Source organism: Schistocerca cancellata, chromosome 1, assembly GCF_023864275.1.
Source record: "Schistocerca cancellata isolate TAMUIC-IGC-003103 chromosome 1, iqSchCanc2.1, whole genome shotgun sequence".
NCBI lineage: Eukaryota > Metazoa > Arthropoda > Insecta > Orthoptera > Acrididae > Schistocerca > Schistocerca cancellata.
The window spans coordinates 1,160,604,842-1,160,631,338 of NC_064626.1; the positions used below are offsets into that span (position 1 = coordinate 1,160,604,842).

Consider the following 26,497-nt stretch of genomic DNA (forward strand, 5'->3'; position numbering starts at 1 on the left):
CAGAGAGGGTGGAAACTGTTGTGTGGAGGATGAAGGGTAGTGTGTTACCATAGGTTGAGGCTGGGATAACTATGGGAGCAGAGAATATATTGTAAGGATAACTGTCATCTGTGCAGTTCAGAGATGCTGTGATATGTTCTGTCTTGCTGTACAAGTCCTCATTTGCTCTCATTCGCCATTGTCCATCAACCCATCTATTACCTATAATTTTCCGTAATATCCTATGCTAATGCTTTTCCATCCTATGCTCACGCTTTTCCATACCATGCTCACGCTTTTCCAGCTGCTCAGCTTGACCTTGTCTATTCATGATCAAATTTCAGACGCATATAAGCCCTCAGGTCTTACAATAATGTCGCAATTTGGCCCCTATACCCATAGACTTTTTGTTATAGGTATCTTTGTCAGTTGGTATGCCTGGTCTAACTTCTTCATCCTGACATTAATTGCTGCTTCTTCTTATCCATTCTCCTGGATGACTTCACCAAGATACCTCAAATTCTTAACTCGTCCAATTTTTCCCAGATTGATGATCATCCATTCAGGTCTGTCACAGATGTTCATCATATATTTTGTCTTTTGAATAGAGATCTGGAGTCCAACTTTTTCAGCAATTTCTGACACCCTATTCATCCTGTTGACTGCTGATTCTATGTTGTTAGGAAATATGGCCAGGTCATCCGCAAAGGCCAAGCAGTCAGTGTACACCCCTTTGTTCTTAAGAACAAATATGAAACACTCTTCATTTGTTTCTTCTTGGGCTAACAACTTTCTCCATTCCCAAATGACCTTTTCCAAGACACAGTCGAAAAGGAATGGGGATGATCAATCTCCTTGTCTTATGACCATTCTGATTGTAAAGGGTTTTGAGATCTCACCCATAAATTTTGTTTTTGACACTATGTTAGTGAGAGTGTGTTTGATCAGCTTTCTTGATGTATCATCCACCCCGAACTGTTCCAAAATATTCATTAATGCCTCTCGGTCGATGGAGTCATATGCCTTCTGAAAATCAACAAACATGACCATGTAGTTATTTCCTCCAGTTTTTTCAGGTTAAAGATCTGTTCTGGGCAAGAACGGCCCTTTTGGAAACCAGCTTGATATTTCTCAATCAGCTGGTCAAGATGACCTTCTATTCTGTTCTGTATTGCTTTGGAGAGAATCTTATATGGGACAGATACTAATGAGATGCCCCAATAGTTACTGACATTCTTTTTATTGCCTTTTTTGTGTAGAAGATAGATTAAAACTGACTGCCATTCAGTTGGTATCATCTTGATTCTCCAGATCTCCTCAAAAAGTTGGACTAGTACATCTAGAGTTTCATTATTTGCCTGCTTCAGTACTTCTGCCACTATTGAATCCTCTTCAGCTGCCTATTATTCTTAAGGTTGTTGTTGATCTCTTTGACCTCCCCTTTACCAGGTGGAGATGAGCTGGGTAGTTTGTGGATCAGGGCACATACAGGGAATCTTTCTTTTTGTTCATCAAAATTAAGTGGGTTTTCAAAATAACAAGACATGATCGTGCAGTTTTCTTTGTTGGTCAGGCTGAGCTTTCCATTTTTGTCTCTAAAACAAACACTAGTGGCTTGGTATCCTTTCAAATTCAACTTGAACAGTTGATAGAAGTCTTTGGCATTGTTTTTCTGGAAATCTTGGTCGATCTGTTCTAACTGCTGTCTCTCATACAATCGCTTAGGCCTTCGTAAAGTTATGACTGCGTATTTTCGAGCTTCACAGAATACGTCAAAATCTTAAGGTCTCCTCATAGCTTCACTCACATAAGTGTTCGGCACATAAATTGCAGACATCTCCTCCCCGCTCCCTGTACCTACGTCTTCCTCCCCCAGTGTCTCTCCCCATCGCAACCTTTCTCCTCTATCTGTCCATCTCCGTCTCCCCACGCTCTCTCTCTGTCTCTCCAACTCCTTCGTCTCCTCCCATCTCTCTCTGTCCGTCTCCTCTGTCCCCTTTCTCTGACCACTTCTTCTTCCCCCCCTCTTCCCTCCCTCTGTCCACATCCGCCTATTCTCTCTTTCTCCATGTCCTCCTCCTCCTCTCCCTGTCTGTCCCCTCCTCATCCCTCTCTCTGTCCATCTTATGCTCCTACCTCCCTCTCGGTATCCACCTCTTCCTCTTCCACATCGAAATCTACGTCAGTACTCTGTCATGTGGCGGAGGTTGCTTTTGGTACCACTAACTGATGCCCCCCTTCCCTGTTTCATTTGCAAATGATATGTGGAAAAGACCGTTGTTGGTAAGCCTCTGTTCTAGATCTAATTATGTAATTTTCTCGTTGTGGTCATTTTGCAAGACATATGGGCGGAAGTAATATGTTGTCCAGCTCTTCCTGGAAGGTACTCTCTTGAAATTTTGATAGTAAACCTTTTCATGATGCACAACACCTGTCTTGTAGTATCTGCCACTGGGAATTGTTGAGCATTTCTGTAATGCTCTCACACCGACTAAATGTGCCGCTCTTTTTGGATCTTCTGTATCCCTTCCATCAGTCATACATGTTAAGGTTTCCATATTGATGAACAATACTCAAGAATCGATCGAACAAGTGCCTTGTAGACCACTTCTTTAATCGATGAATTACATTTCCTTAAGATTCTGCCTCTGAATCTGTCTTGCAGCTGCTTTACCTAGTATTTGCTTTATGTGGTTATTCCTCTTAAGGTCACTCCGAATAGATCCTCCTAGATATATTATGGTTGTTGTTTCCAGCAAATTATCATTAATAGTGTAGTTGTTCTGCTGTGTGTGAGCAATATGTCAACTGCCAGTCCCTACACCTTTCATCAATTCTTTGTAGTGTCTTCTGCAAATCATTACTGCCCTCTGACTTTGCTGCCATCTCACAGACAACCACATCACCTGTGAACAGCCATAAAGAGCTTCCAAAGCATTCTACCAGATCATTTATAAACCTGGTAAACAGCAACAGTCCTATCACATTTTTCTGGGACATCCCCAAACTTACCTTTATATCTCTCATTTTGTTCCATTAAGAGCAATGCATTGAGTTCTGTCTGGGAGGAAATCTTGAATACAGTCACAAATCTGGCCTGATACTCAAGTAACCTTATGATTTTTTCACGAAGTGGCTGTATGGGACAGTCTCTAATGCCTTCCCAAAGTCGAGGACCAAGGCATCAACCTGAGCAGCAATGTCTTTAGTGCTTTGGATCTCTTGGAGGAACAAAGCAAGCTGAGTCTTACAAGATATCAAAATTCGTGTTGGTTTTTATAGAGGAGATTTTTGTGCTCTAAAAATGTAATTATATATTAGCATAAAACATGTTCCATAATTCTACAACAGATTGATGTTAATGATATAGGCCTATAATTATGTACGTCTGTTCCACAACGCTTCTTGAATATGGGGATGAACTGCACTTTTTTCCAGTCACTAGTTGTTCTCAGTTGCTCCAGTGATCTACGAGAAATGCTGTTGGAAGGGGAGCAAGTTCTTTCACACAATCTGTGTAGATCTTATACATATCTCATCTGGTATCAAAGCCTTTCCACTATAAAGCTGTTGTATTTGTTTTTCCATTCTGCGATTATTTATCTCAATATCTGTCATTTCGAAGTTCATACATTGATTGAAAGGAGAGACGACGTTACTATCTTCCACAGTGAAACAATTTCAGAAAACCCAATTCAGTATTTTGGTCTTCTCTCTCATTTTCAATTTTGGTGCCATTATGGTCACTGACCCCCCTCCCCCCCCCACCCCCACCCCATGAACCATGAATCTTGCCATTGGTGGGGAGGCTTGCGTGCCTCAGCGATACAGATAGCTGTACCTTAGGTACAACCACAATGGAGGGGTATCTGTTGAGAGGCCAGACAAACGTATGGTTCCTGAAGAGGGGCAGCAGCCTTTTCAGTAGTTGCAAGGGCAACAGTCTGGATGATTGACTGATCTGGCCTTGTAACAATAACCAAAACGGCCTTGCTGTGCTGGTACTGCGAACGGCTGAAAGCAAGGGGAAACTATGGCCGTAATTTTTCCCGAGGGCATGCAGCTTTACTGTATGATTAAATGATGATGGCGTCCTCTTGGGTAAAATAGTCCCCCATTCGGATCTCCGGGCGAGGACTACTCAGGATGATGATGTTATCAGGAGAAAGAAAACTGGCATTCTGCGGATCGGAGCGTAGAATGTCAGATACCTTAATTGGGCAGGTAGGTTAGAAAATTTAAAAAGGGAAATGGATAGGTTAAAGTTAGATATAGTGGGAATTAGTGAAGTTCGGTGGCAGGAGGAACAAGACTTCTGGTCAGGTGACTACAGGGTTATAAACACAAAATCAAATAGGGGTAATGCAGGAATAGGTTTAATAATGAACAGGAAAATAGGAATATGGGTAAGCTACTACAAACAGCATAGTGAACGCATTATTGTGGCCAAGATAGATACGAAGCCCACACGTACTACAGTAGTACAAGTTTATATGCCAACTAGCTCTGCAGATGACGAAGAAATTGAAGAAACATATGATGAAATAAAAGAAATTATTCAGATAGTGAAGGGAGACGAAAATTTAATAGTCATGGGTGACTGGAATTCGAGTGTAGGAAAAGGGAGAGTACGAAACGTAGTAGGTGAATATGGATCGGGGCTAAGAAATGAAAGAGGAAGCCGCCTCGTAGAATTTTGCACAGAGTACAACTTAATCATAGTTAACACTTGGTTTAAGAATCATGAAAGAAGGATGTATACATGGAAGAACCCTGGAGATACTAAAAGGTATCAGATAGATTATATAATGGTAAGACAGAGATTTAGGAACCAGGTTTTAAATTGTAAGACATTTCCAGGGGCAGATGTGGACTCTGACCACAATCTATCTGTAGATTAAAACTGAAGAAACTGCAAAAAGGTGGGAATTTAAGGAGATGGGACCTGGATAAACTGAAAGAACCAGAGGTTGTACAGAGTTTCAGGGAGAGCATAAGGGAACAATTGACAGGAATGGGGGAAAGAAATACGGTAGAAGAAGAATGGGTAGCTTTGAGGGATGAAGTAGTGAAGGCAGCAGAGGATCTAGTAGGTAAAAAGACGAGGGCTAGTAGAAATCCTTGAGTAACAGAAGAAATATTGAATTTAATTGATGAAAGGAGAAAATATAAAAATGCAGTAAATGAAGCAGGCAAAAAGGAATACAAACATCTCAAAAATGAGATCAACAGGAAGTGCAAAATGGCTAAGCAGGGATGGCTAGAGCACAAATGTAAGGATGTAGAGGCTTATCTCACTAGGGGTAAGATAGATACTGCCTACAGGAAAATTAAAGAGACTTTTGGAGATAAGAAAACCACTTGTATGAACATCAAGAGCTCAGATGGAAACCCAGTTCTAAGCAAAGAAGGGAAAGCAGATAGGTGGAAGGAGTATATAGAGGATCTATACAAGGGCGATGTACTTGAGGACAATATTATGGAAATGGAAGAGGATGTAGATGAAGATGAAATGGGAGATACGATACTGCGTAAAGAGTTTGACAGAGCACTGAAAGACCTGAGTTGAAACAAGGCCCCCGGAGTAGACAACATTCCATTGGAACTACTGACGGCCTTGGGAGAGCCAGTCCTGACTAAACTCTACCATCTGGTGAGCAAGATGTATGAAACAGGCGAAATACCCTCAGACTTCAAGAAGAATATAATAATTCCAATCCCAAAGAAAGCAGGTGTTGACAGATGTGAAAATTACCGAACAATCAGTTTAATAAGCCACAGCTGCAAAATACTAACACGAATTCTTTACAGACGAATGGAAAAACTAGTAGAAGCCGACCTCGGGGAAGATCAGTTTGGATTCCGTAGAAATACTGGAACACGTGAGGCAATACTGACCTTACGACTTACCTTAGAAGAAAGATAAAGGAAAGGCAAACGTACGTTTCTAGCATTTGTAGACTTAGAGAAAGCTTTTGACAGTGTTGACTGGAATACTCTCTTTCAAATTCTAAAGGTGGCAGGGGTAAAATACAGGAAGCGAAAGGCTATTTACAATTTGTACAGAAACCAGATGGCAGTTATAAGAGTCGAGGGACATGAAAGGGAAGCAGTGGTTGGGAAGGGAGTAAGACAGGGTTGTAGCCTCTCCCCGATGTTATTCAATCTGTATATTGAGCAAGCAATGAAGGAAACAAAAGAAAAATTCGGAGTAGGTATGAAAATCCATGGAGAAGAAATAAAAACTTTGAGGTTCACCGATGACATTGTAATTCTGTCAGAGACAGCAAAGGACTTGGAAGAGCAGTTGAATGGAATGGACAGTGTCTCGAAAGAAGGATATAAGATGAACATCAACAAAAGCAAAACGAGGATAATGGAATGTAGTCGAATTAAGTCGGGTGATGCTGAGGGAATTAGATTAGGAAATGAGACACTTAAAGTAGTAAAGGAGTTTTGCTATTTGGGGAGCAAAATAACTGATGATGGTCGAAGTAGAGAGGATATAAAATGTAGACTGGCAATGGCAAGGAAAGCGTTTCTGAAGAAGAGAAATTTGTTGACATCGAGTATAGATTTAAGTGTCAGGAATTCGTTTCTGAAAGTATTTGTATGGAGTGTAGCCATGTATGGAAGTGAAACATGGACAATAAATAGTTTGGACAAGAAGAGAATAGAAGCCTTCGTAATGTGGTGCTACAGAAGAATGCTGAAGATTAGATGGGTAGATCACATAACTAATAAGGAAGTATTGAATAAGATTGGGGAGAAGAGTAGTTTGTGGCACAACTTGACCAGAAGAAGTGATCGGTTGGTAGGATATGTTCTGAGGCATCAAGGGATCACCAATTTAGTATTGGAGGGCAGCGTGGAGGGTAAAAATCGTAGAGGGAGACCAAGAGATGAATACACTAAGCAGATTCAGAAGGATGTAGGTTGCAGTAGGTACTGGGAGATGAAGCAGCTTGCACAGGATAGAGTGGCATGGAGAGCTGCATCAAACCAGTCTCAGGACTGAAGACCACAACAACAACAAAACAATGGTCACTGAGCGACCAAGTAGATGAGTTTGAACAGCTTACTGATTTTACATAAGACCAAAACCTCATATTGTTTTTAGTGAGATCAGTTCACAAAATTTGACTTTCAAAGTCATTGGATGTTTCTCTTATTGCTCTTCTTATGCTCATTTTCGCTTTGTTCAGCTTTTGTTTCTCAGCTAGGTTTTGACTTCTCTTGAATCTATGATGAAGCACTCTTCATTTATGAAGCAGTTTTCTTACATGGCTATTAACTCTCTGAGAGTCTTTCCCATCCCTGAAGACCTTGCTTGGAACATACATGTCTAAGGCATAGTGAGTGATGCATTTGAATTTTTTTTTCCATTTGTGCTACACATCTTCATCACCAACACTGAATTTTACTGATGTTGATTACTCAGATACTCTACAATTTCCACACTCTCTCTGTCCAACTCATCCTCCCACCTCTGTTCATCTCCTTCTCCCCATTTTCTCTGTCTCTTCATCTCCTCCATCCCCTCGCTCCATCCATCTCCTCTCTCTCTCTCTCTCTCTCTCTCTCTCTCTCTCTCTCTCTCTCTCTCTCCCTCTCCCTCTCCCCCTCCCCCTCTCTCCCTCTCTCCCCCTCTCTCCGTCTCCTCCTGTCCTCCTTTCTCTGTCCACTGCCCTCTCCCCCATTCTATCACTATCCATCTCCTTCCCCCCCCCCCCCCCCCCTCTCTGCCCAGTCATGCCCATTGACACATGTAGCCACCGAAAGGCATGCCAGTACTACTAGCACAACATGCCTGTCATGCAGGGCAACCAACATGTTAGGTTTGCAGAAGTTCGAAATATAGCGCTTGCTTCTATGCGAGATGCTTTTAATAATTTCCACAATAAAACTCTGTCACGGAATCTGGCAAAAAACTCAAAGAGATTCTGGTCATGTATAAAGCACACCAGTGGCAAGACGCAGTCAATACCTTCACTGCGCGATAATAACGGTGAAGTCACTGATGACAGTGCCACTAAAGCACAGTTATGAAACACAGTGTTCCGAAACTCCTTCACCAAAGAAAACAAAGTAAATATTCCTGAATTCCAATCAAGAACAACTGTCAAGATGAGAAACGTAGAAGTATATATCCTCGGTGTAGCAAAGCAGCTTAAATCACTTAATAAAGGCAAGGCCTCCAGTCCAGATTGTATACCAGTCAAGTTCCTCTTAGAGTATGCTGATACAATAGCTCCATATTTAGCAATTATATACAACTGCTCGCTCACAGAAAGATCTCTACCTAAAGACTGGAAAATTGCTCAAGTCACACCAGTACCCAAAAAGGCAAGTACGAGTAATCCGCTGAATTACAGGCCCTTATCACTAATGTTGATTTGCAGTAGGGTTTTAGAACATATACTGTATTCGAACATTATAAGGTACCTCAAAGAAAACGGTTTATTGACACACAATCAGCACAGATTCAGAAAATATCATTCTTGCGAAACACAACTAGCTCTTTATACCCATGAAGTAACGAGTCATATTGACAGGGGATGTCAAATTGATTCCATATTTTTACATTTCCAGAAGGCTTTTGACACCATTCCTCACAAGCATCTTCTAACCAAACTGCATGCCTATGGAATATCACCTCGGTTGTATGACTGGATTCATGATTTCTTAGTAGACAGAAAGTCATCGAGTAAAACAGAAGTAATATCCAGCATTCCCCAAGGACCTGTTGTAGGCCCTCTATTGTTCTTGGTCTATATTAATGGCATAAGAGACAATCTGAGTAGCCCTCTTAGATTATTTGCAGCTGATGCTGTCATTTACCGTCTTGTAAAGTAATCAGATGACCAAAACAAATTGCAAAATGATATAGATACGATATCTGTATGGTGCGAAAAGTGAGAGTTGACCCTGAATGAAGAAGAATGTGAAGTTATTCACATGAGTACTAAAAGAAATCTTTAAATTTCGATGACGCAATAAGTCACACAAATCTTAAGGCTGTAAATTCAACTAAATACTTAGAGATTACAATAACAAATAACCTAAATTGGAATGATCACATAGATAATGTTGTGGGCAGAGCAAACCAAAGGCTGTGATTCATTGGCAGAACACTTCGAAGCTGCAACGGGTCTACTAAAGAGACTTCATACACCATGCTTGTTCGCCCTATTCTGGAGTATTGCTGTGCAGTGTGGGATCCACATCAGATGGGACTGACGGATGACATCGAAAAAGTTCAAGGAAGGGCGACTCATTATGCATTATTGCGAAATAGGGGAGATAGTGCCATAAATATGATACGTGAATTGGAGTGGCAATCATTAAAACAAAGGCATTTTTCGTTGCAACGGGATCTTCTCATGAAATTTCAATTACCAGTTTTCTCCTCTGATTGTGAAAACATTCTGTTGGCACCCACCTACATAGGAGGAAATGATCATCACAGTAAAATAAGAGAAATCAGGGCTCGTGCAGAAAAATTTAAGTGCTCGTTTTTCCCACGCGCTGTTTGAGAGTGGAATGGTAGAGAGATAGCTTGAAGATGGTTCATTGAACCCTCTGCCAGGCACTTAATTGTGAATAGCAGAGTAATCACATAGATGTAGATGTGGTACCCTTAGTGATATACAAAGAAATGCAGTGTTTGGTGATCCTACTCTCAGCCTGTATGTAACAGGATTGTTAGATATTGGGACAAGTTATTAGTAGGAATACCAGGATTTTTTGTAAGTAGGGTTTTTTTTTTTTTTCGCTAGCTTGTGCATGACAGTAATTTGCTGCCTTGTTTACTATAGGGTACAACGTGGGATTTGTGTTTCATAAAAGTCACATGCCTTTAATGATAGGTATTCACGTATACTGCAAAAACAGTTGACATTAGCTGCATCTCTTAGGTTATCTACATTTTGAGACATTCCACATACCTGAGGGTTATTCTCTGTTATATGTGATGTGCGGGGCATGTATGAAATTGGTAATTAGTGCTTATTGTTTACAACTTGGAAAATTATAATTTTAATGCGTCCTGTTCTATACCAGATATAGAATGACAGTATATGTTAAATGTATTACAAATAAGCTGAAACTTGAGCACTGTTCTACAAACCTCTCAGTTATTTTTTCAATTTCTTTGTCAACACTGCCAAATTCACTGTTTTTAATATTAATTAACTTTCTTTTGCAGAAATCCAGATTTTCAGGAGGTTACCTTAGAAAAGGACAGTAAAGTGGTTCTGCGTTTTGCAATTACTAATGGTTTTCGCAACATTCAGAACTTAGTCCAGAAAATGAAGCGAGGGAAGTCACATTACCATTATGTGGAAGTAATGGCTTGTCCATCAGGTAGATATAATTACACTTTTGCACAAAGTATCGTATCTGAACTGTGAATACCTGTGCATGTGTGTTGTTTTAGTATGCTCCTATTCCCAGCTCTTCATCTCCTCATGTGCAGTTTGTGCCATTTACATTTTATTGAACTTCAGTGTTGATATTAAAAAGTAGAGTATGGTAGACTAACAAAGGAATGAGTAAAGATAACCACTTGGAGGACGCTGAGTAGAGTATAGGCACAATACGAGAACTGTAACATAGGACCTCAATGTAAAATTAGCTTTCTACTTCAGAGCACACATGTATACACTATTGATAAAAAGTATCTGGAGACCTATTAGTGAACATTAATATAGGATCTGTCCACCCTACACATATAAGACTTTTTGAACTCTGCTCAAATCACTCTCAATGGGATATCTGAATGTCTGTGGAGGAATAGCAGGCCATTCTTCGTCAAGAACCAAAATCAAAGATTGTATTTATGTCGGATACTGGGATCTACAGCGAAGTTGACTTAACTCATGCCAAAGATGTTCCATTGAGTTCAGGTGGGTCTGTATGCAGGCCAAACCGTTTCAGGAATATTATTGTCCACAAACCATTGTCTCACAGATGTTCCTTTATAGCAGGGTGCACTGTAATGCTGATACAATTAATCATAATCTCCAAACTGTTCCTCTACTGTATGCACTACACAGTGCTGTAAAATGCAGTCACATCCTTCCATATTTAGCATTTTCTTAAATAAGGAGAGCACATTCTAAACATGAAAATCATCATCATACCGTACATGACCTCCTCAGTTCTTCACATTTAGCACCACACATGATGACAGGTAATCATCTCCAGGCATTCGCCAAATCCAAGCCCTTGTATTAGATCGCCACAGGGTGTAGCATGATTCATCGCTCCACGTCACTCATTTCCAGTCATCCACTGTCCAGTGCTGTCACTCTTTACACCATCTTAAGCATTACTTAGCACTGACTACAGAATTGTGGGGCTAATGAGGAGCTGTTCAAACAGTGTACCCCATTCTTTTTAACTGTATACGTATAGTCATTGTGCTAACTGGACTGCTGGTAGAACTTTCGAACCCATGAGTGATTTCTTCCACTGAATTCATGTGACTTTTTACAACCACCCTCCACACTGCTCAATGGCCCCTATCAATCAGTACATGAGGACTGCCTGGTTGTTCCTTCGCATTTTCACTTCACAGTCACGTCACCAACAGTCGATGTGGACAATTTTAAAAGGGTTGAAATGTCCCTGACGAATTTGTTACTCAGGTGACACCTGGTGACTTGTCCACATATAAAGTCACTGAGCTCTCCTGAAAGACCTGTTCTGCTGTTACTGCTTCTCTACTGGCAACACAATACTTCCCACCTCCTTTTATACTGGTGGTTCAATCTGCTGTTACATCTAGTGGTCAATTCCACATTACATAGGGGTGTCTGGATACTTTTGATCAGATAGTGTATACAGGGTGGACCATTGATCGTGACCGAGCCAAATATCTCACGAAATAAGTGTCAAACGAAAAAACTACAAAGAACGAAAGTTGTCTAGCTTAAAGGGGGAAACCAGATGGCGCTATGGTTGGCCCACTAGATGGCACTGCCATAGGTCAAACAGATGTCAACTGCGTTTTTTTAAACAGGAACCCCCAATTTTTATTGCATATTCGAGTAGTACGTAAAGATATATGAATGTTCTAGTTGGAACACTTTTTTCACTTTGTGGTAGATGGTGCTGTAATAGTCACAAACATATGGCTCACAATGTTAGATGAACCGTTTGTAACAGGTAGGTTTTTTAAATTAAAATACAGAACGTAGGTACGTTTGACATTTTATTTCGCTTATTCCAATGTGATACGTGTACCTTTGTGAACTTATCATTTCTGAGAATGCATGCTGTTACAGCGTGATTACCTGTAAATACCACATTAATGCAATAAATGCTCAAAATTATGTCTGTCAACCTCAATGCATTTGGCAATATGTGTAATGACATTCCTCTCAACAGCGAGTAGTTCGCCTTCCGTAATGTTCGCACATGCATTGACAATGCGCTGTCAGGCGTTGTCCGTGGATCACGATAGCAAATATCCTTCAACATTCCCCACAGAAAGAAATCTGGGAACATCAGATCTGGTGAACGTGTGGGCCAATCCACCTGTCATGAATTATGCTATTCAATACTGCTTCAACCACACGCGAGCTATGTGCCGGACATCCATCATGCTGGAAGTACATCGCCATTCTGTCATGCAGTGAAACATTGGTAGAACATTACGTAGGAAATCAGCATACATTGCACCATTTAGATTGCCATCGATAAAATGGGGGCCAATTATGCTTCCTCCCATAATGCCGCACCATACATTAACCCGCCAAGGTCGCTGATGTTCCACTTGTCGCAGCCATCGTGGATTTTCCGTTGCCCAATAGTGCATATTATGCCAGTTTATGTTACCGCTGTTGGTTAATGACACTTCGTCGCTAAATAGAACGCATGCAAAAAATCTGTCGTTGTCCTATAATTTCTATTGTGTCCAGTGGCAGAACTGTACACAACGTTCAAAATCATCACCATGCAATTCCTGGCGAATAGAAATATGGTACGGGTGCAATCGATGTTGATGTAGCATTGTCAACACCGACGTTTTTGAGGTTCCCAATTCTCACGCATTTTGTCTGCTACTGATGTGTGGATTAACCGCAACAGCAGCTAAAACATCTACTTGGGCATCATCATTTGTTGCAGGTCATGGTTGATGTTTCACATGTGGCTGAACACGTCCTGTTTCCACACTCGCCTGCTGGGCATTTTGATCACAATAGCCATACATCAACACGATATCGACCTTTTCTGCAATTCGTAAACGGTCCATTTTAACACGGGTAATGTATCACGAAGCAAATACCGTCTACACTGGCGGAATGTTACATGATACCATGTACTTATACGTTTGTGACTATTACAGTGCCATCTATCACAAAATGAAAAAAGTGGTCCAACTAAAACATTCATATTTCTTTATGTACTACATGAATATGTTATAAAAAATGGGGGTTCCTATTTAAAAAACGCAGTTGATATCCATTTGACCTATGGCAGCGCCATCTAGCGGGCCAACCATAGCGCCATTTGGTTTCCCCCTTCAAGCTAGACGAGTTTCGTTCTTTGTAGATTTTTCGTTTGATGCTTATTTCGTGAGATATTTGGCCTGGTCACCATCAATGGACCACCCTGTATATACTCTCAGCGTCATTGTCCTGGAACACTGTAGTTGTGGGTGGTTGGAAGGTGGACAGAGTGGGAGGGGTTGGGGGAGTGGGTTGTATGCACCTGTGCTATAATGGAGAATGCAGGTTGGTGAACTGAAATGTTCCAGTCTTCGTTTGTGTCTGTTCACCATTACCTCCTTTATATGGTGAATGGTTATCTTGACTCCACATTTTTAATTTCAGTGTGACTGCACACATTTCGATAGCTAGGGGAATCAATGTCCTCAATTAAGGCAACAAGGTAATACCTGGGATTAATCTACGTTATGTCACAGTCTATATGGACACTATATTTTTGAGTCTTGTATAGTGGCTGTGTAAATCGTAGTTAATCTGAAATTTGTTTTTAGTATTAACTACAGATAAACTCATGGAGTAAATGTATGTGTAAAAGAGTGTAACTACTCGTGAGGAAGCCTTTATGATGTGAATTATTCTCTACTTCCCGCAAAATTTGAATCATTTTCCCTTGCTGAATAAATACTTTTTTGACTTTACATGCATTACATACAAGTTTACACCTTTCAAGAATGGAAAGTGGAAGTATGTGATTCCACTTATAAGTCGGCTCAGTGAGAGGTAATTGTTTATGAACAATATGAGAGACTGAATTTTTGATTAGATTATCAACGTGCTGATTGCATTTAGCTTGTGATCTGACTACACACCAATGAATATTACTCACAGTGACCCATTTAATGTATGCCAAACAGTTTCTATTTTTGCTATCAGCAAAACTAAATAGGCCTAATGAAAAGTCCTGGATGAATACAAAAAGGATTGATTTCTACTCACTACATAGAGGAGGCATTAGGTCGTAGACAGGCACAATGAATAATACTGCTAAAATATTAAGCTTTTGGACAAAGTCCATCTTCCAAAATAGAAATCACACATATTCATACAAGCACAACTCAAACAGATATGGCCACTGTCTCTGAGCGATGGAGGCCGACTGCGTCTGACTTGAGCAACAGTGTGTTAAGATGCGTGTTGGGGATAAGGAGACGGCATCAGGTGGGGAGGGGGAGAGACAGCAGGGTAGTGATGGGGGAAGATGCTGTGCTGTCTGTGGGGGCGTTTAGGGATGTGGTGGGGACAAAATGGGGCTGCTAGGTGCAGTGTCGGGAGGCTGTGATGGGAAAGGAGATAAGACTAGTAGGAGTGTTAGTGGGACAGAAAGCATGTGTAGTGCAGTAGTGGGAGCAGGGAAGGTGGATAGGTGGTTGTAAGACGGGGACTAGCGAAGGTTTGAGGCCAGGGTGGTTGTGGGAATGAAGGGTATGTTGCAGGGAGAGTTCCCTTCCTGCGCAGTTCAGAAAACGTGGTGTTGGTAGGAATAATCTAGGTGGTGCAGGCTGTGAATTACAGTTATTAAAATGAAGCACATCATGTTGGGCAGCACTTTCAGCAACTGGTGGTCCTGCTGTCTCTTGACCACAATTTGGCAGTGGCCATTCAAGCCGTGCCTATGCAGGAAGTGGCATTGTGGTTGCAGTTTAAATTGTAGATCACATGGCTGCTTTCACAGATAGCCCTGCCTTTGATGGGGTTGGAGAAGCCTATCACAGGACTGGAGTAGGTGCTAATGGGAGGCTGTATGGGGTATGTTTTGCATCTGATTCCATTGCAGGGATAAGAGCCTTGAGGCAAGGGGTTGGGAGCAGAGGTGAAGTGAGATGGATAAGGATATTGCGCAAAATTGGTGTGTGATGGAATACCACTGCGGAAATGGTGTGGAGGATATTCCTCATTTCAGGGCACAATGAGAGGTAGACAGAAAAAGGCACAGAATGTGATCCAGTTGCTCCCATGTTGGACGGTACTGAGTCACAAGGAGAGTGCTCCTTTGTGGCTGGACATTGGGAAGTGTTGGGGGAGACTGGGGAGGCAAGGCACAGGAGATATGTTTCCAAACAAAGTTAGGATGGTAGTTTCACTCTGTGATGGGCTCAGAGAGCCTCTTACCATGCAAGGAGAGGGACTGTTTCTCATAGCAAATGTGACAACCATGGGTGGATAGGCTGTATGGAAGGTACTTCTTGGGATGGAATGAGTGGGAGCTGTCGAGGTGGAGGTGTTGGTAGTAGTTGATGTAGATGGAGGTACTGAAGTAACCATCCTTGAAGTGGAAGTAGGCTTATTGGGTTGAAGAGGACCAGGTGAAGCAAATGTGGGAGAAAGTGTTGAGGTTCTGGAGCAATGTGCGTAGGGCATTCTCACCTTTGTTCCAGATCACAAAGATGTTATCACTGAATCTGAATCAGGTGAGGGTTTGGAATTCTATGTGGTTGGTTTGGCATAAATAAGTTTGTTTAACTTATTGGAAATTGTGTATTGAGTTTTTGTGAGGTTAAGATTAAACTATTTGCTAAGCACTCATTGTAGACCTATTTGACCATTTATGGTATGGTTGTGTTTGGGTTAATACACTTATGCCATCGGCAAACATTACAGTTACTGAAGAATCCTTAACATCATTTCCAGTTACGGGCAGGAGTGGTCCCAACACAAAAACTTGTGAATTCATAAATTTTATATTTTCCAATTATGTGTGCAGTTTTACTGCTACTGCTACTAGAATACTTGAATACCTTCTTAGCTGGAATAATTTGCACTTTCTAGTGGTATAATATTTTTTTGCATCATTTTGAAACTAAATATAGTTATGAAACTTCTGGCAGCATATAAATAATTTAGGAGTAAATGAGACCACTCACCAAATAGCAGAAGCATTTAGTCATCAACAAAAAAGAGAATGAAAACTTTACTAGCTTTTGAAAGAAATCTTCCTGCGACAAGCTGGAGTATAAAAATAGATATAAGACATGAAACTGAAAAATCTTAGGAAATTCAAAAATTAATTAAAAATAAATAATTGAAGGGGTGAAGGTAGCTGCATAGCGTTGAGGTGCTGAGTCTTCAGTGTGAGACAGAGAATGTTGCTGAATTTTCAGATGAATCCTTCTTCAGAGGTAACAGAATACACATACATAGACCAGCACAATAACATTGTCCCAGGCGGCTACATTGTGCAGGCACTGCAGCTCATCGGATGGAGAGGGCGAGGTTAAGAAAGGAGGAGGGTAAGGTGAGGTGAGGTTTGAGAAGGACAGCTGACTTCTGGGAGGGAGAGGCAGCAGGTGCATATGATAGGAATGCGACACCACTGGGCCCGTTCTGGCCTTAGGCAGGGGAGTTGTGTATAGGGAGTGGCTTGAGTAATGGAGATTGGGGAGAAGGATGTCAATGTAGAGTGGGTATGAAGTGATGGAGAAGAAAGGCGAGAGGGCAGATGACATGGCCTTCACAGATAGTTATTATCTCCAATCCTACTCCAAAAACAAATTTACGTTGCCATATCCACTCATGCCTCTAACCCACAGACCACCCCCAAGAACCAGCTGTAAAGAGAACATCCCCCTCTTCCTTATAATTCAGTACCACTTGCGACTGGCACAACTTAACCACATTTTTGGTTTCTCCAAGTTTGGATGATGCTGATTCCACAACCATCATTCAATTCACAAATACCTGCTCCAGTTACTTAATTAGAACTTCATTAATTCCACACAGCTGGTTTTGGACTTCAAGGTCTAGACCATTATCAAGTGCACGAGGTCTGTTCAAAAAGTTCCGGACCTTTGACCACAGAATTTTTCTGCACTTATGATTTACTTATTGTGCATGGTCTCCTTCGAAATACTCTCTTCCACAATTGATACATTGCTCCCATTGCCATTTCCACTTCTGAAAACAGTCTTGGTATGCCTCTTGCTAGATCACATGAAGCGCCATTTTCATTTGTCTTTCCATCATTGGGAATCTTCATCCTTTCAAAGGTGTTTTCAACTTTGGAAGTAACAAAAAGTCCGCAGAGGCCGGGTCTGGAGAGTATGGAGGATGAGGCAGCACAGTGATTTCGTTTTTTGTGCAATAGTCATACACCAACAGGGATGAATGTGTGGGAGCATTACCATGATGCAAGAACCATGTATTGTCTCACCACATTTCAGGTCATTTCTGTCTCACATTTTCTCGCAGGTGTTGCAACATGTCCCGACAGTACCATCGATTAGCAGTTTGTCCCTGAGGTACGAATTAATGGTGAACTGATCCTTCAAAGTCAAAGAAAACTATCAGCACGGCTTTGACATTTGATGTGATCTGATGAGCATTTTTGGTCTTGGAGAACCTTTCCTGACCCATTATAAAGACTGTAACTTGCTCCCAACATCATAACCATATACCCACATATCATCATCAGTTATGACTCTCTTAAGGAACATTTTGTTCTCATCTGCACAATCCAAAAGCTCTTCACAGATTGCAAGGTGTAGGTCTTTCTGGTCTTGACTCATGAGCCATGAGACAAACTTTGCAGTAACACAATGCATTCCTAAATGTTGTGTTAGGGTTTCATGACATGATTCAACTGAAATGTTACATTCTTCTCCAATGTTTCGGACAACCAGTCTTCGATTGGCACACACAATTTCATTGAGATTCCTGACATGATTGTCATCTGTAGATGTTGAAGAGCATCCTGAACAAGGGTCATCTTTAACTTCTATCCAGTCATTTTTAAACTGTGTGAACCATTCATAACACTGAGTACGACTTAAGCACTCATCGCCGTAGTCTTCCTACATCATTTGGTGTGTCTCTGTAAAGGTTTTCTTGAGTTTCGTGCAAAATTTAATGCAGATACGTAGTCTCTCTAAATCTGCCATCTTGAAATTCGTAAACTGAACGACATAACATTCTACTCAATACAGCTCTAAACAATAACTAACAGACATACAACAATGTCCGGTAGCTACGCATTAAACACCGGTGTGCACAGGGATGCCAACCGCATTTTGCTCTAACACACCATTGGTGCGAAATTATGAATGTTAAGGAATTTTTTGAACAGACCTCATTTATTATGCTGTAGAGAAGCACAAGGCTGAAACCAGTTGTGTAGACATAGTAAAGTTTTGGTGACTTTTATCTAATTATCTGGATCCTTTACCAAGCCTTTTACTTCTTATCATTGCGACTGGAAATGAAGAACATCCTGCATATAATCCTTCTCAGCCCTCCGAAATTGTATTCTGCCACAGATCAATTTACAAAATACTCTAGTCCATATCTATGCCACACCTTCTCCCAACCTGTTTTACATGGATCATACTCCTGTGGAAGACGCAAGTACAAAGCCTGTCCAAAACACCAACTGAGCACACCATACGCCAGTCTTTTCACAGGCATATCCTGCCCTATCAGAGGCAGGCCAACCTGTGAAAGCAGCTGTATCTAATTCTTGTAAAAAATGGGGTTAATTTCTGTAAATCGAACAAAACTGATCATCTTAATGATGTGAAACACAGTGAATGCTATGTGCTTGAAACTGTTCACAATTAAGTAATCATTATTTCTGAATACAGATTGCCTGATGTCATTGTTTTGCAGTTCTTAAAAATCTGGAATTCCATGAATACATACAGTTAAAAGCAAGCAAAATTATGTGGTGACTTACACATGAATTTCTCCAATCTGCCACTACATTCACTCGGGGTGTAAGCAACATTATGGGTACATTTAATATGGAAAGATATTGTCTGTAATCCCACTAGAATAACTGCTAGTTTCAGTAGCACTATTGATGCAGTTTTTATATTATTATTATTATTATTATTATTATTATTATTTACCAATAAGCCCATTAGGACTACACAGACCACTTGGAGGGTGGGTATTTACTTTTGTTTTGTACCCATATTTATTTTGTTCTCTTCCTGTGAGCTTCCTTACTGTGCTCATACAATATTGTCCCAGTCATCTTCTCTGGTTTTTCCTCTTGCTCAGCTTGTTTTGTAAGTTTGTCTGGGTTCATTCTTTTAATGTGTCCATAGAATCTTAAAGTGCATTTTCTAATGTCACTGTGGATGTTTGTGTATTGTTTGATTTCCTGATTGCTTCTGAGTTGGTATTGTTCATCTACAAGTGTTGGGCCTAGACTTTTTCTTACAATTTTGCATTCCTTTTTCTCAACATTTTCATTGTAAGTTTTCAGTAAAGACATTCTGGTTTAATTACTGTGCTGTTGTTGTTGTTGTTGTTGTTGTTGTTGTTGTGGTGGTGGTGGTCTTCAGTCCTGAGACTGGTCTGATGCAGCTCTCCATGCTAATCTATCCTGTGCAAGCTCCTTCATCTCCCAGTGCCTACTGCAACCTAATCCTTCAGAATCTGCTTAGTGTATTCATTTCTTGGTCTCTGTCTACGATTTTTACCCTCCACGCTGCCCTCCAATGCTAAATTTGTGATCCCTTGATGCCTCAGGACATGTCCTACCAGCCGATCCCTTCTTCTAGTCAAGTTGTGCCAACTTCTCTTCTCCCCAATCCTATTCAATACCTCCTCATTAGTTACGTGATCTACCCACCTAATCTTCAACATTCTTCAGTAACACCACATTTCGAAAGCTTCTATTCTCTTCTCGTCCAAACTATTTACTGTCCATGTTTCACTTCCATACATGGCTACACTCCATACAAATACTTTCACAAACGACTTCCTGACACTTAAATCTATACTCGATGTTAACAAATTTCTCTTCTTCAGAAACGCTTTCCTTACCATTGCCAGTCTACATTTTATATCCTCTCTACTTCGACCATCATCAGTTATTTTGCTCCCCAAATAGCAAAACTCCTTTACTACTTTAAGTGTCTCATTTCCTAATCTAATACCCTCAGCATCACCCGACTTAATTCGACTACATTCCATTATCCTCGTTTTGCTTTTGTTGATGTTCATCTTATATCCTCCTTTCAAGACACTGTCCATTCCATTCAACTGCTCTTCCAAGTCCTTTGCTGTCTCTGACAGAATTACAATGTCATCGGCTAACCTCAAAGTATTTATTTCTTCTCCATGGATTTTAATACCTACTCCGAATTTTTCTTTTGTCTCCTTTACTACCTTCTCAATATACAGATTGAATAACATCGGGGACAGGCTATAACCCCGTCTCATTCCCTTCCCAACCACTGCTTCCCTTTCATGTCCCTCGACTCTTATAACTGCCATCTGGTTTCTGTACAAATTGTAAATAGCCTTTCGCTCCCTGTATTTTACCCCTGCCACCTTTAGAATTTGAAAGAGAGTATTACAGTCAACGTTGTCAAAAGCTTTCTCTAAGTCTACAAATGGTAGAAACGTACGTTTGCCTTTCCTTAATCTTTCTTCTAAGATAAGTCGTAAGGTCAGTATTGCCTCACGTGTCCCAACATTTCTATGGAATCCAAACTGATCTTCCCCGAGGTCGGCTTCTATCTGTTTTTCCATTCGTCTGTAAATAATTCATGTTAGTATTTTGCAGCTGTGACTTATTAAACTGATAGTTCAGTAATTTTCACATCTGTCAACACCTGCTTTCTTTGGGATTGGAATTATTATATTCTTCTTGAAGTCTGAGGGTATTTCGCCTGCCTCGTACATCCTGCTCACCAGATGGTTGAGTTTCCATCTGAGCTCTTCATATTCATACAAGTGGCTCTTTTTTCTCCAAAGGTCTCTTTAATTTTCCTGTAGGTTGTATCTATCTTACCCCTAGTGAGATAAGCCTCCACATCCTTACATTTGTCCTCTGGCCATGCCTGCTTAACCATTTTGCACTTCCTGTCGATCTCATTTTTGAGACGTTTGTATTCCTTTTTGCCTGCTTCATTTACTGCATTTTTATATTTTCTCCATTCCTCAATTAAATTCAATATTTCTTCTGTTACCCAAGGATTTCTACTAGCCCTCATCTTTTTACCTACTTGATCCTCTGCTGCCTTCACTACTTCATCCCTCAGAGCTATCCATTCGTCTTCTACTGTATTTCCTTCCCCCATTCCTGTCAATTGTTCCCTTATGCTCTCCCTGAAACTCTGTACAACCTATGGTTTAGTCCGTTTATCCAGGTCCCATCTCCATAAATTCCCACGTTTTTGCAATTTCTTCAGTTTTAATCTACAGTTCATAACCAATAGATTGTGGTCAGAATCCACATCTGCCCCTGGAAATGTCCTACAATTTAAAACCTGGTTCCTAAATCTCTGTCTTACCAATATATAATCTATCTGATACCTTTTAGTATCTCCAGGATTCTTCCATGTAAACAACCTTCTTTTATGATTCTTGAACCAAGTGTTAGCTATGATTAAGTTATGCTATGTGCAATATTCTAACAGACGGCTTCCTCTTTCATTTCTTAGCCCCAATCCATATTCACCTAATATGTTTCCTTCTCTCCCTTTTCCTACTGTCGAATTCCAGTCACCCATGACTATTAAATTTTTGTCTCCCTTCACTACCTGAATAATTTCTTTTATCTCATCATACATTTCTTCAATTTCTTCGTCATCTGCAGAGCTAGTTGGCATATAAACTTGTACTACTGTAGTAGGCATGGACTTCTTGTCTATCTTAGCCACTTTAATATGTTCACTATGCTGTTTGTAGTAGCTTACCCGCACTCCTATTTTTTTATTCATTATTAAACCTACTCCTGCATTACCCCTATTTGATTTTGTATTTATAACCCTGTATTCACCTGACCAGAAGTCTTGTTCCTCCTGCCACCGAACTTCACTAATTCCCACTATATCTAACTTTAACCTATCCATTTCCCTGCCCGATTAAGGAATCTGACATTCCACACTCCGATCCGTAGAATGCCAGTTTTCTTTCTCCTTATAACGACGTCCTCTTGAGTAGTCCCTGCCCGGAGTTCCGAATGGGGGACTATTTTACCTCCGGAATATTTTACCCAAGAGGACGCCATCATCATTTAACAATACAGTAAAGCTGCATGCCCTCGGGAAAAATTATGGCTGTAGTTTCCCCTTGCTTTCAGCCGTTCGCAGTACCAGCACAGCAAGGCCATTTTGGTTATTGTTACAAGGCCAGATCAGTCAATCATCTAGACCATTGCCCCTGCAACTACTGAAAAGGCTGCTGCCCCTCTTCAGGAACCACACGTTTGTCTGGCCTCTCAACAGATCCCCCTCCATTGTGGTTGCACCTACGGTACGGCTATCTGTATCGTTGAGGCACGCAAGCCTCTCCACCAATGGCAAGGTCCATGGTTCATGGGGGGAGGATTGTGCTGTAGTTGTTCCAATTAAATAAGTGTGGTTTAATGGTTCACAGATCAATATCAACAACAAGAGCAAGAGTGGACACAAGTCTCAAATTAAGTTTCACAACTGAGGGCCCAGGGGGCCAAGGTGTGACGACCTTATAGAGGCACTGTCTCCATCTGGGGTTGCTGAAATCATGCTGCACATGCACTGCAGTGTTGTCTTGTTTTTAATGAATCTCCAAGGTCTGAAGTGTAATTTCATTTTTGTTAAGTAAAGGTCTGAGTCTGTATTCTTGACTTGAACATTCATAATTTCTTTGTGGCTTGAATAAGAGACTACTGTATGGTCAGTTTCAATTCACCGATGAGTGAGTTAGGTGATCTCCATGCCACTTTTTTTGAAGCATGTTTCAATTATTTTAAGATAGAATATATTGCAGAGTTCAGTTAATCTTCATCTGTTTGTTTGGTTCATTAAATGCTGGGAATTTTCAGTTGTTTTCCTGTACTTTCATTCTTTGCCTACGCATGGGGAATGGGAGTGACAGTACCTTCATCCTGCAACTACTGTAGATACAGTCAGAATTTATCTCTGAGTGAGAAGGGAACATTTCTGGTTTTGAAGTACTTGAGTGTCACTGATGGGAGAAGAGGCACATGTGCCTTGAAATCTTTGACACTGGAGGAGGGTTGCGTGAACACAGAACTAAAATTGGAAAAGAGTTCTTTCAGGTAGAGGTTGGCACACCCAGCGACTTGACAGTGGAGGTGGACTCATGGATTTCTAAGTCGAAAACACTGAACAGATCCAGGCCCAAGAGACTGATGGCTCCATGAGTGTTGACAACCAAGATCGTGGCTGTTAGGCAGTCAAATGGTACTGCACGTGCACTGTAAATTGGCCGTTCACTTTAGTGATGTCATTGCTGTAACTATACAGTGAGGTCTCCAAATGTTTAAGATGAGGAGACCCCATGTGATAATAAGATGCCAATCTGTGATGGTTGTGGAGAACTCTGTGCCCACCTGGAGCTCGAGGGGCACATTGTTGATGGCTGCGAGCGATAGAGATTCCTCTGAATGGGGCAGGTCAGATGGGATGTAGGACACGTCTGGTAAGAGGTCCACCCTGTCGTCCACCTCTGCATCCGCAAGCCATATGTGCACTGTCAGCATTAATTCTGAATGCAGCTTGGCACACTTCAGCCTACTGTCCAAATTTCGTGCAAGAGGTGTACTTAGCACACTAGTAGTGGATTTGATGTCTGTGGTGACTGATAAAACTCAGGTTGCGGGAAGGAAAATGTTGAGGGCAGCATCTGGCCACTGAGTCTTTGCCTACACCGTGTGAAACTGACCTCGATGGGTGGCATGACTGGGGCTGAGGGTGCTGGTTGCATGACAAACACTTGTGATGGGTCCAGCAGGGTGGCTGATGATCTTAGAGACTTCAAAAGCTCCGATAACAGGGACCTGTTCCTAAGAAATGATTCTTCAATTTAAGGAGATCTGTGTGTAGTCCTTCATCAGGAGCATATACAAGAATCATATCCCAGACCAAGAAAGCCACATATGATTGCTTACACTGAGGATTACTACACTGGAAACAGTCACAAGATAAACCATGGAGGTGGGTAATCCATTCAGGTAAGGTTGTTCATTAAGTTTATAGCAGCTGAAAAACTTGTGGTGAGCTGCCACCATGTGCAGCTGGGAATGAAAGTATTCTTACAACTGGACCTCAACTCATCACAGGGGAGAATGTGGGGGTTTGTCTTCCGGGTTACGTTATTGCAGGAGGTAGTAAATGTGTGGGTCCATGTATGCCAGAACGAAGGCGTGCTGCCAGATATTATTTGTGAAGCTGTGGGCTAAGAAGTGCCATTCCATGTGTGCAACACTGTTCACCCACGGCTCAATCTTCTTGTCAAACTGCTGGAATGGCAGGGGCACCTTCCAGAAGCCCTTCATGATGGAGTTGGAAATGGGAGAGGCAGTTGGAGATTTGCAGAGGCGATATGAATATGGTTGGCAGTTTCTCAGGGAGGAATCTGTGGGTGCACTGCATGTGCTGACACAGTAACAACGCCTAGGAGAGACATTGTCTGGTTCCGTCATGCTGGAAGCAAGGTGACAATAAGTATACTTGAAAGTGGAACTGCCGGAGCATAGCCCAGGCATCGACCTAAATAATGCACGGTTCCCAGGATACTGCATGTACTATTTTCGGTTGTGTGGTCCACGGAGGAGAAAAAGTCTGCAGGACCAGTGACCTCTGGTGGTGCTTAGGTTGCTACCTGGTGACTGGACAGAGCACGGCCTGAACAGCTGCCCCCTGTGAGTTCTGTGCCTGCATAAGCCCTCTGTGGTGTGGGTTGCTGGCTGAGCATCCACAAGGCCTCAATACAGCAGCATGTGTTGCCAATGCTGGTATCAAAGTTTGAACACCTGCATTTGGCATCTCTGTGTCATTCTTTTATTAGCTTACCACAGCTTCAGTCCTCCTCCTTGTCTGATTTCCCATCCACCCTAACAGAAATGTCTCTCTTCATACTGGTGCTTGAGTGACTTTTCTCCCTTTCTGACACATCCTTTACACCTTTACATCTCCTCCTTCCTAGTTGCCTCCCCTGAAAAATCAGTTATCAGCTATTTGTATCTGTTTTCATATTAAATATAGAAATTTTTATTTGTTACTACTTATTAGTAATAAAACAATATTTGTTCATATCCCTGGTTCTGGTCAAGTTCCAGTGGTTTTGTCAAAGCTCATAACTGTATGTGTAGGTATTTCATGGATCAGTACTGAATGGAAAACACACACACACACTTTGTTTTTTGTTGTTTTTTGTGTGCCTGTTGATGGCTCGGTGCTTTCACAATTTGGTGAGTTGTCTCCTTTATTCCCAAATTGTTTACATTCTACCAGAACTTTCATGACTATATAAAGGTATATTTCTGCCTTCCAACTTTAACTGGTTTTATGCATGTTAACATTTAATTAACCCCCACCCCTGTGCTGTTTAATGTCTCTTCCCCTTCCACTCACTTGTAGTGTTTATTTGAAATTGCTTTAATATTTCAACATTGCTGTTAATTTACCATTTAAAAGGTTGTTTGAACGGTGGAGCCCAGGTGCGCCCTGCTGACGGACAGAGTGTACGAGACCTGACCTCGCGTTTGGAGGCTGCCTACCACAGTCTGCCTTGGCAACTTCCTAATGAGAATACTGCTGCTCTGTCACTGTATGAGTCCTGGCTCGGTGGAAAAGGAAGCAGTAGATGTCAGTCGCTGTTGCACACTACTTTCCATCCTGTTGAAAAGACTATTACCCCACTTAATATTAAATGGTGACTGTTCCTTACAATACTTTATACCTTTTATGTAAAAATGTTTGTACTTATTTGTAAATAGAGAGTACTGTAACTTTTTCCCATTTTATTTATTATAAGATCCTGTTGACTCTGATCGTAATTCTTAAACCACCTAAATCCTTTTAGCGAAATCTATGTTGTTTGCGACTTACAACTGGAAACTATTTGAAGCAGCTCTCATGGTTGAATTTGTACCAGCACTATGCATATGATGATGGGGGAACATTGTAAGCTAATTTCATTACATTACAAAATCCAAGCATTATTAGTGATCAGATTTTCACGAAGCATTGTTTTAATATACAGTTGAGGAAATAAGAAGTAAGTGGACCCTTTCCTAGAAGGACTACACAATACATTGAAAAACC

The 26,497-nt window shown here is 41.2% G+C and overlaps 1 protein-coding gene across 1 annotated transcript in view; it reads left to right on the plus strand.

Annotated features, from left to right (window-relative positions):
* Nucleotides 1-26,186, plus strand: part of LOC126093481 (probable cytosolic Fe-S cluster assembly factor CPIJ010948) — a 58,632-nt gene extending 32,446 nt beyond the window's left edge. Inside the window, exons 8-9 of the mRNA XM_049908722.1 lie at nt 10,187-10,344; nt 25,868-26,186. Coding sequence (XP_049764679.1) covers nt 10,187-10,344; nt 25,868-26,109 — 400 coding nt within the window. The 3' untranslated portion in view covers nt 26,110-26,186. The remainder of the gene's footprint in view (nt 1-10,186; nt 10,345-25,867) is intronic.
* The last annotated feature ends 311 nt before the right edge of the window (nt 26,187-26,497 follow it).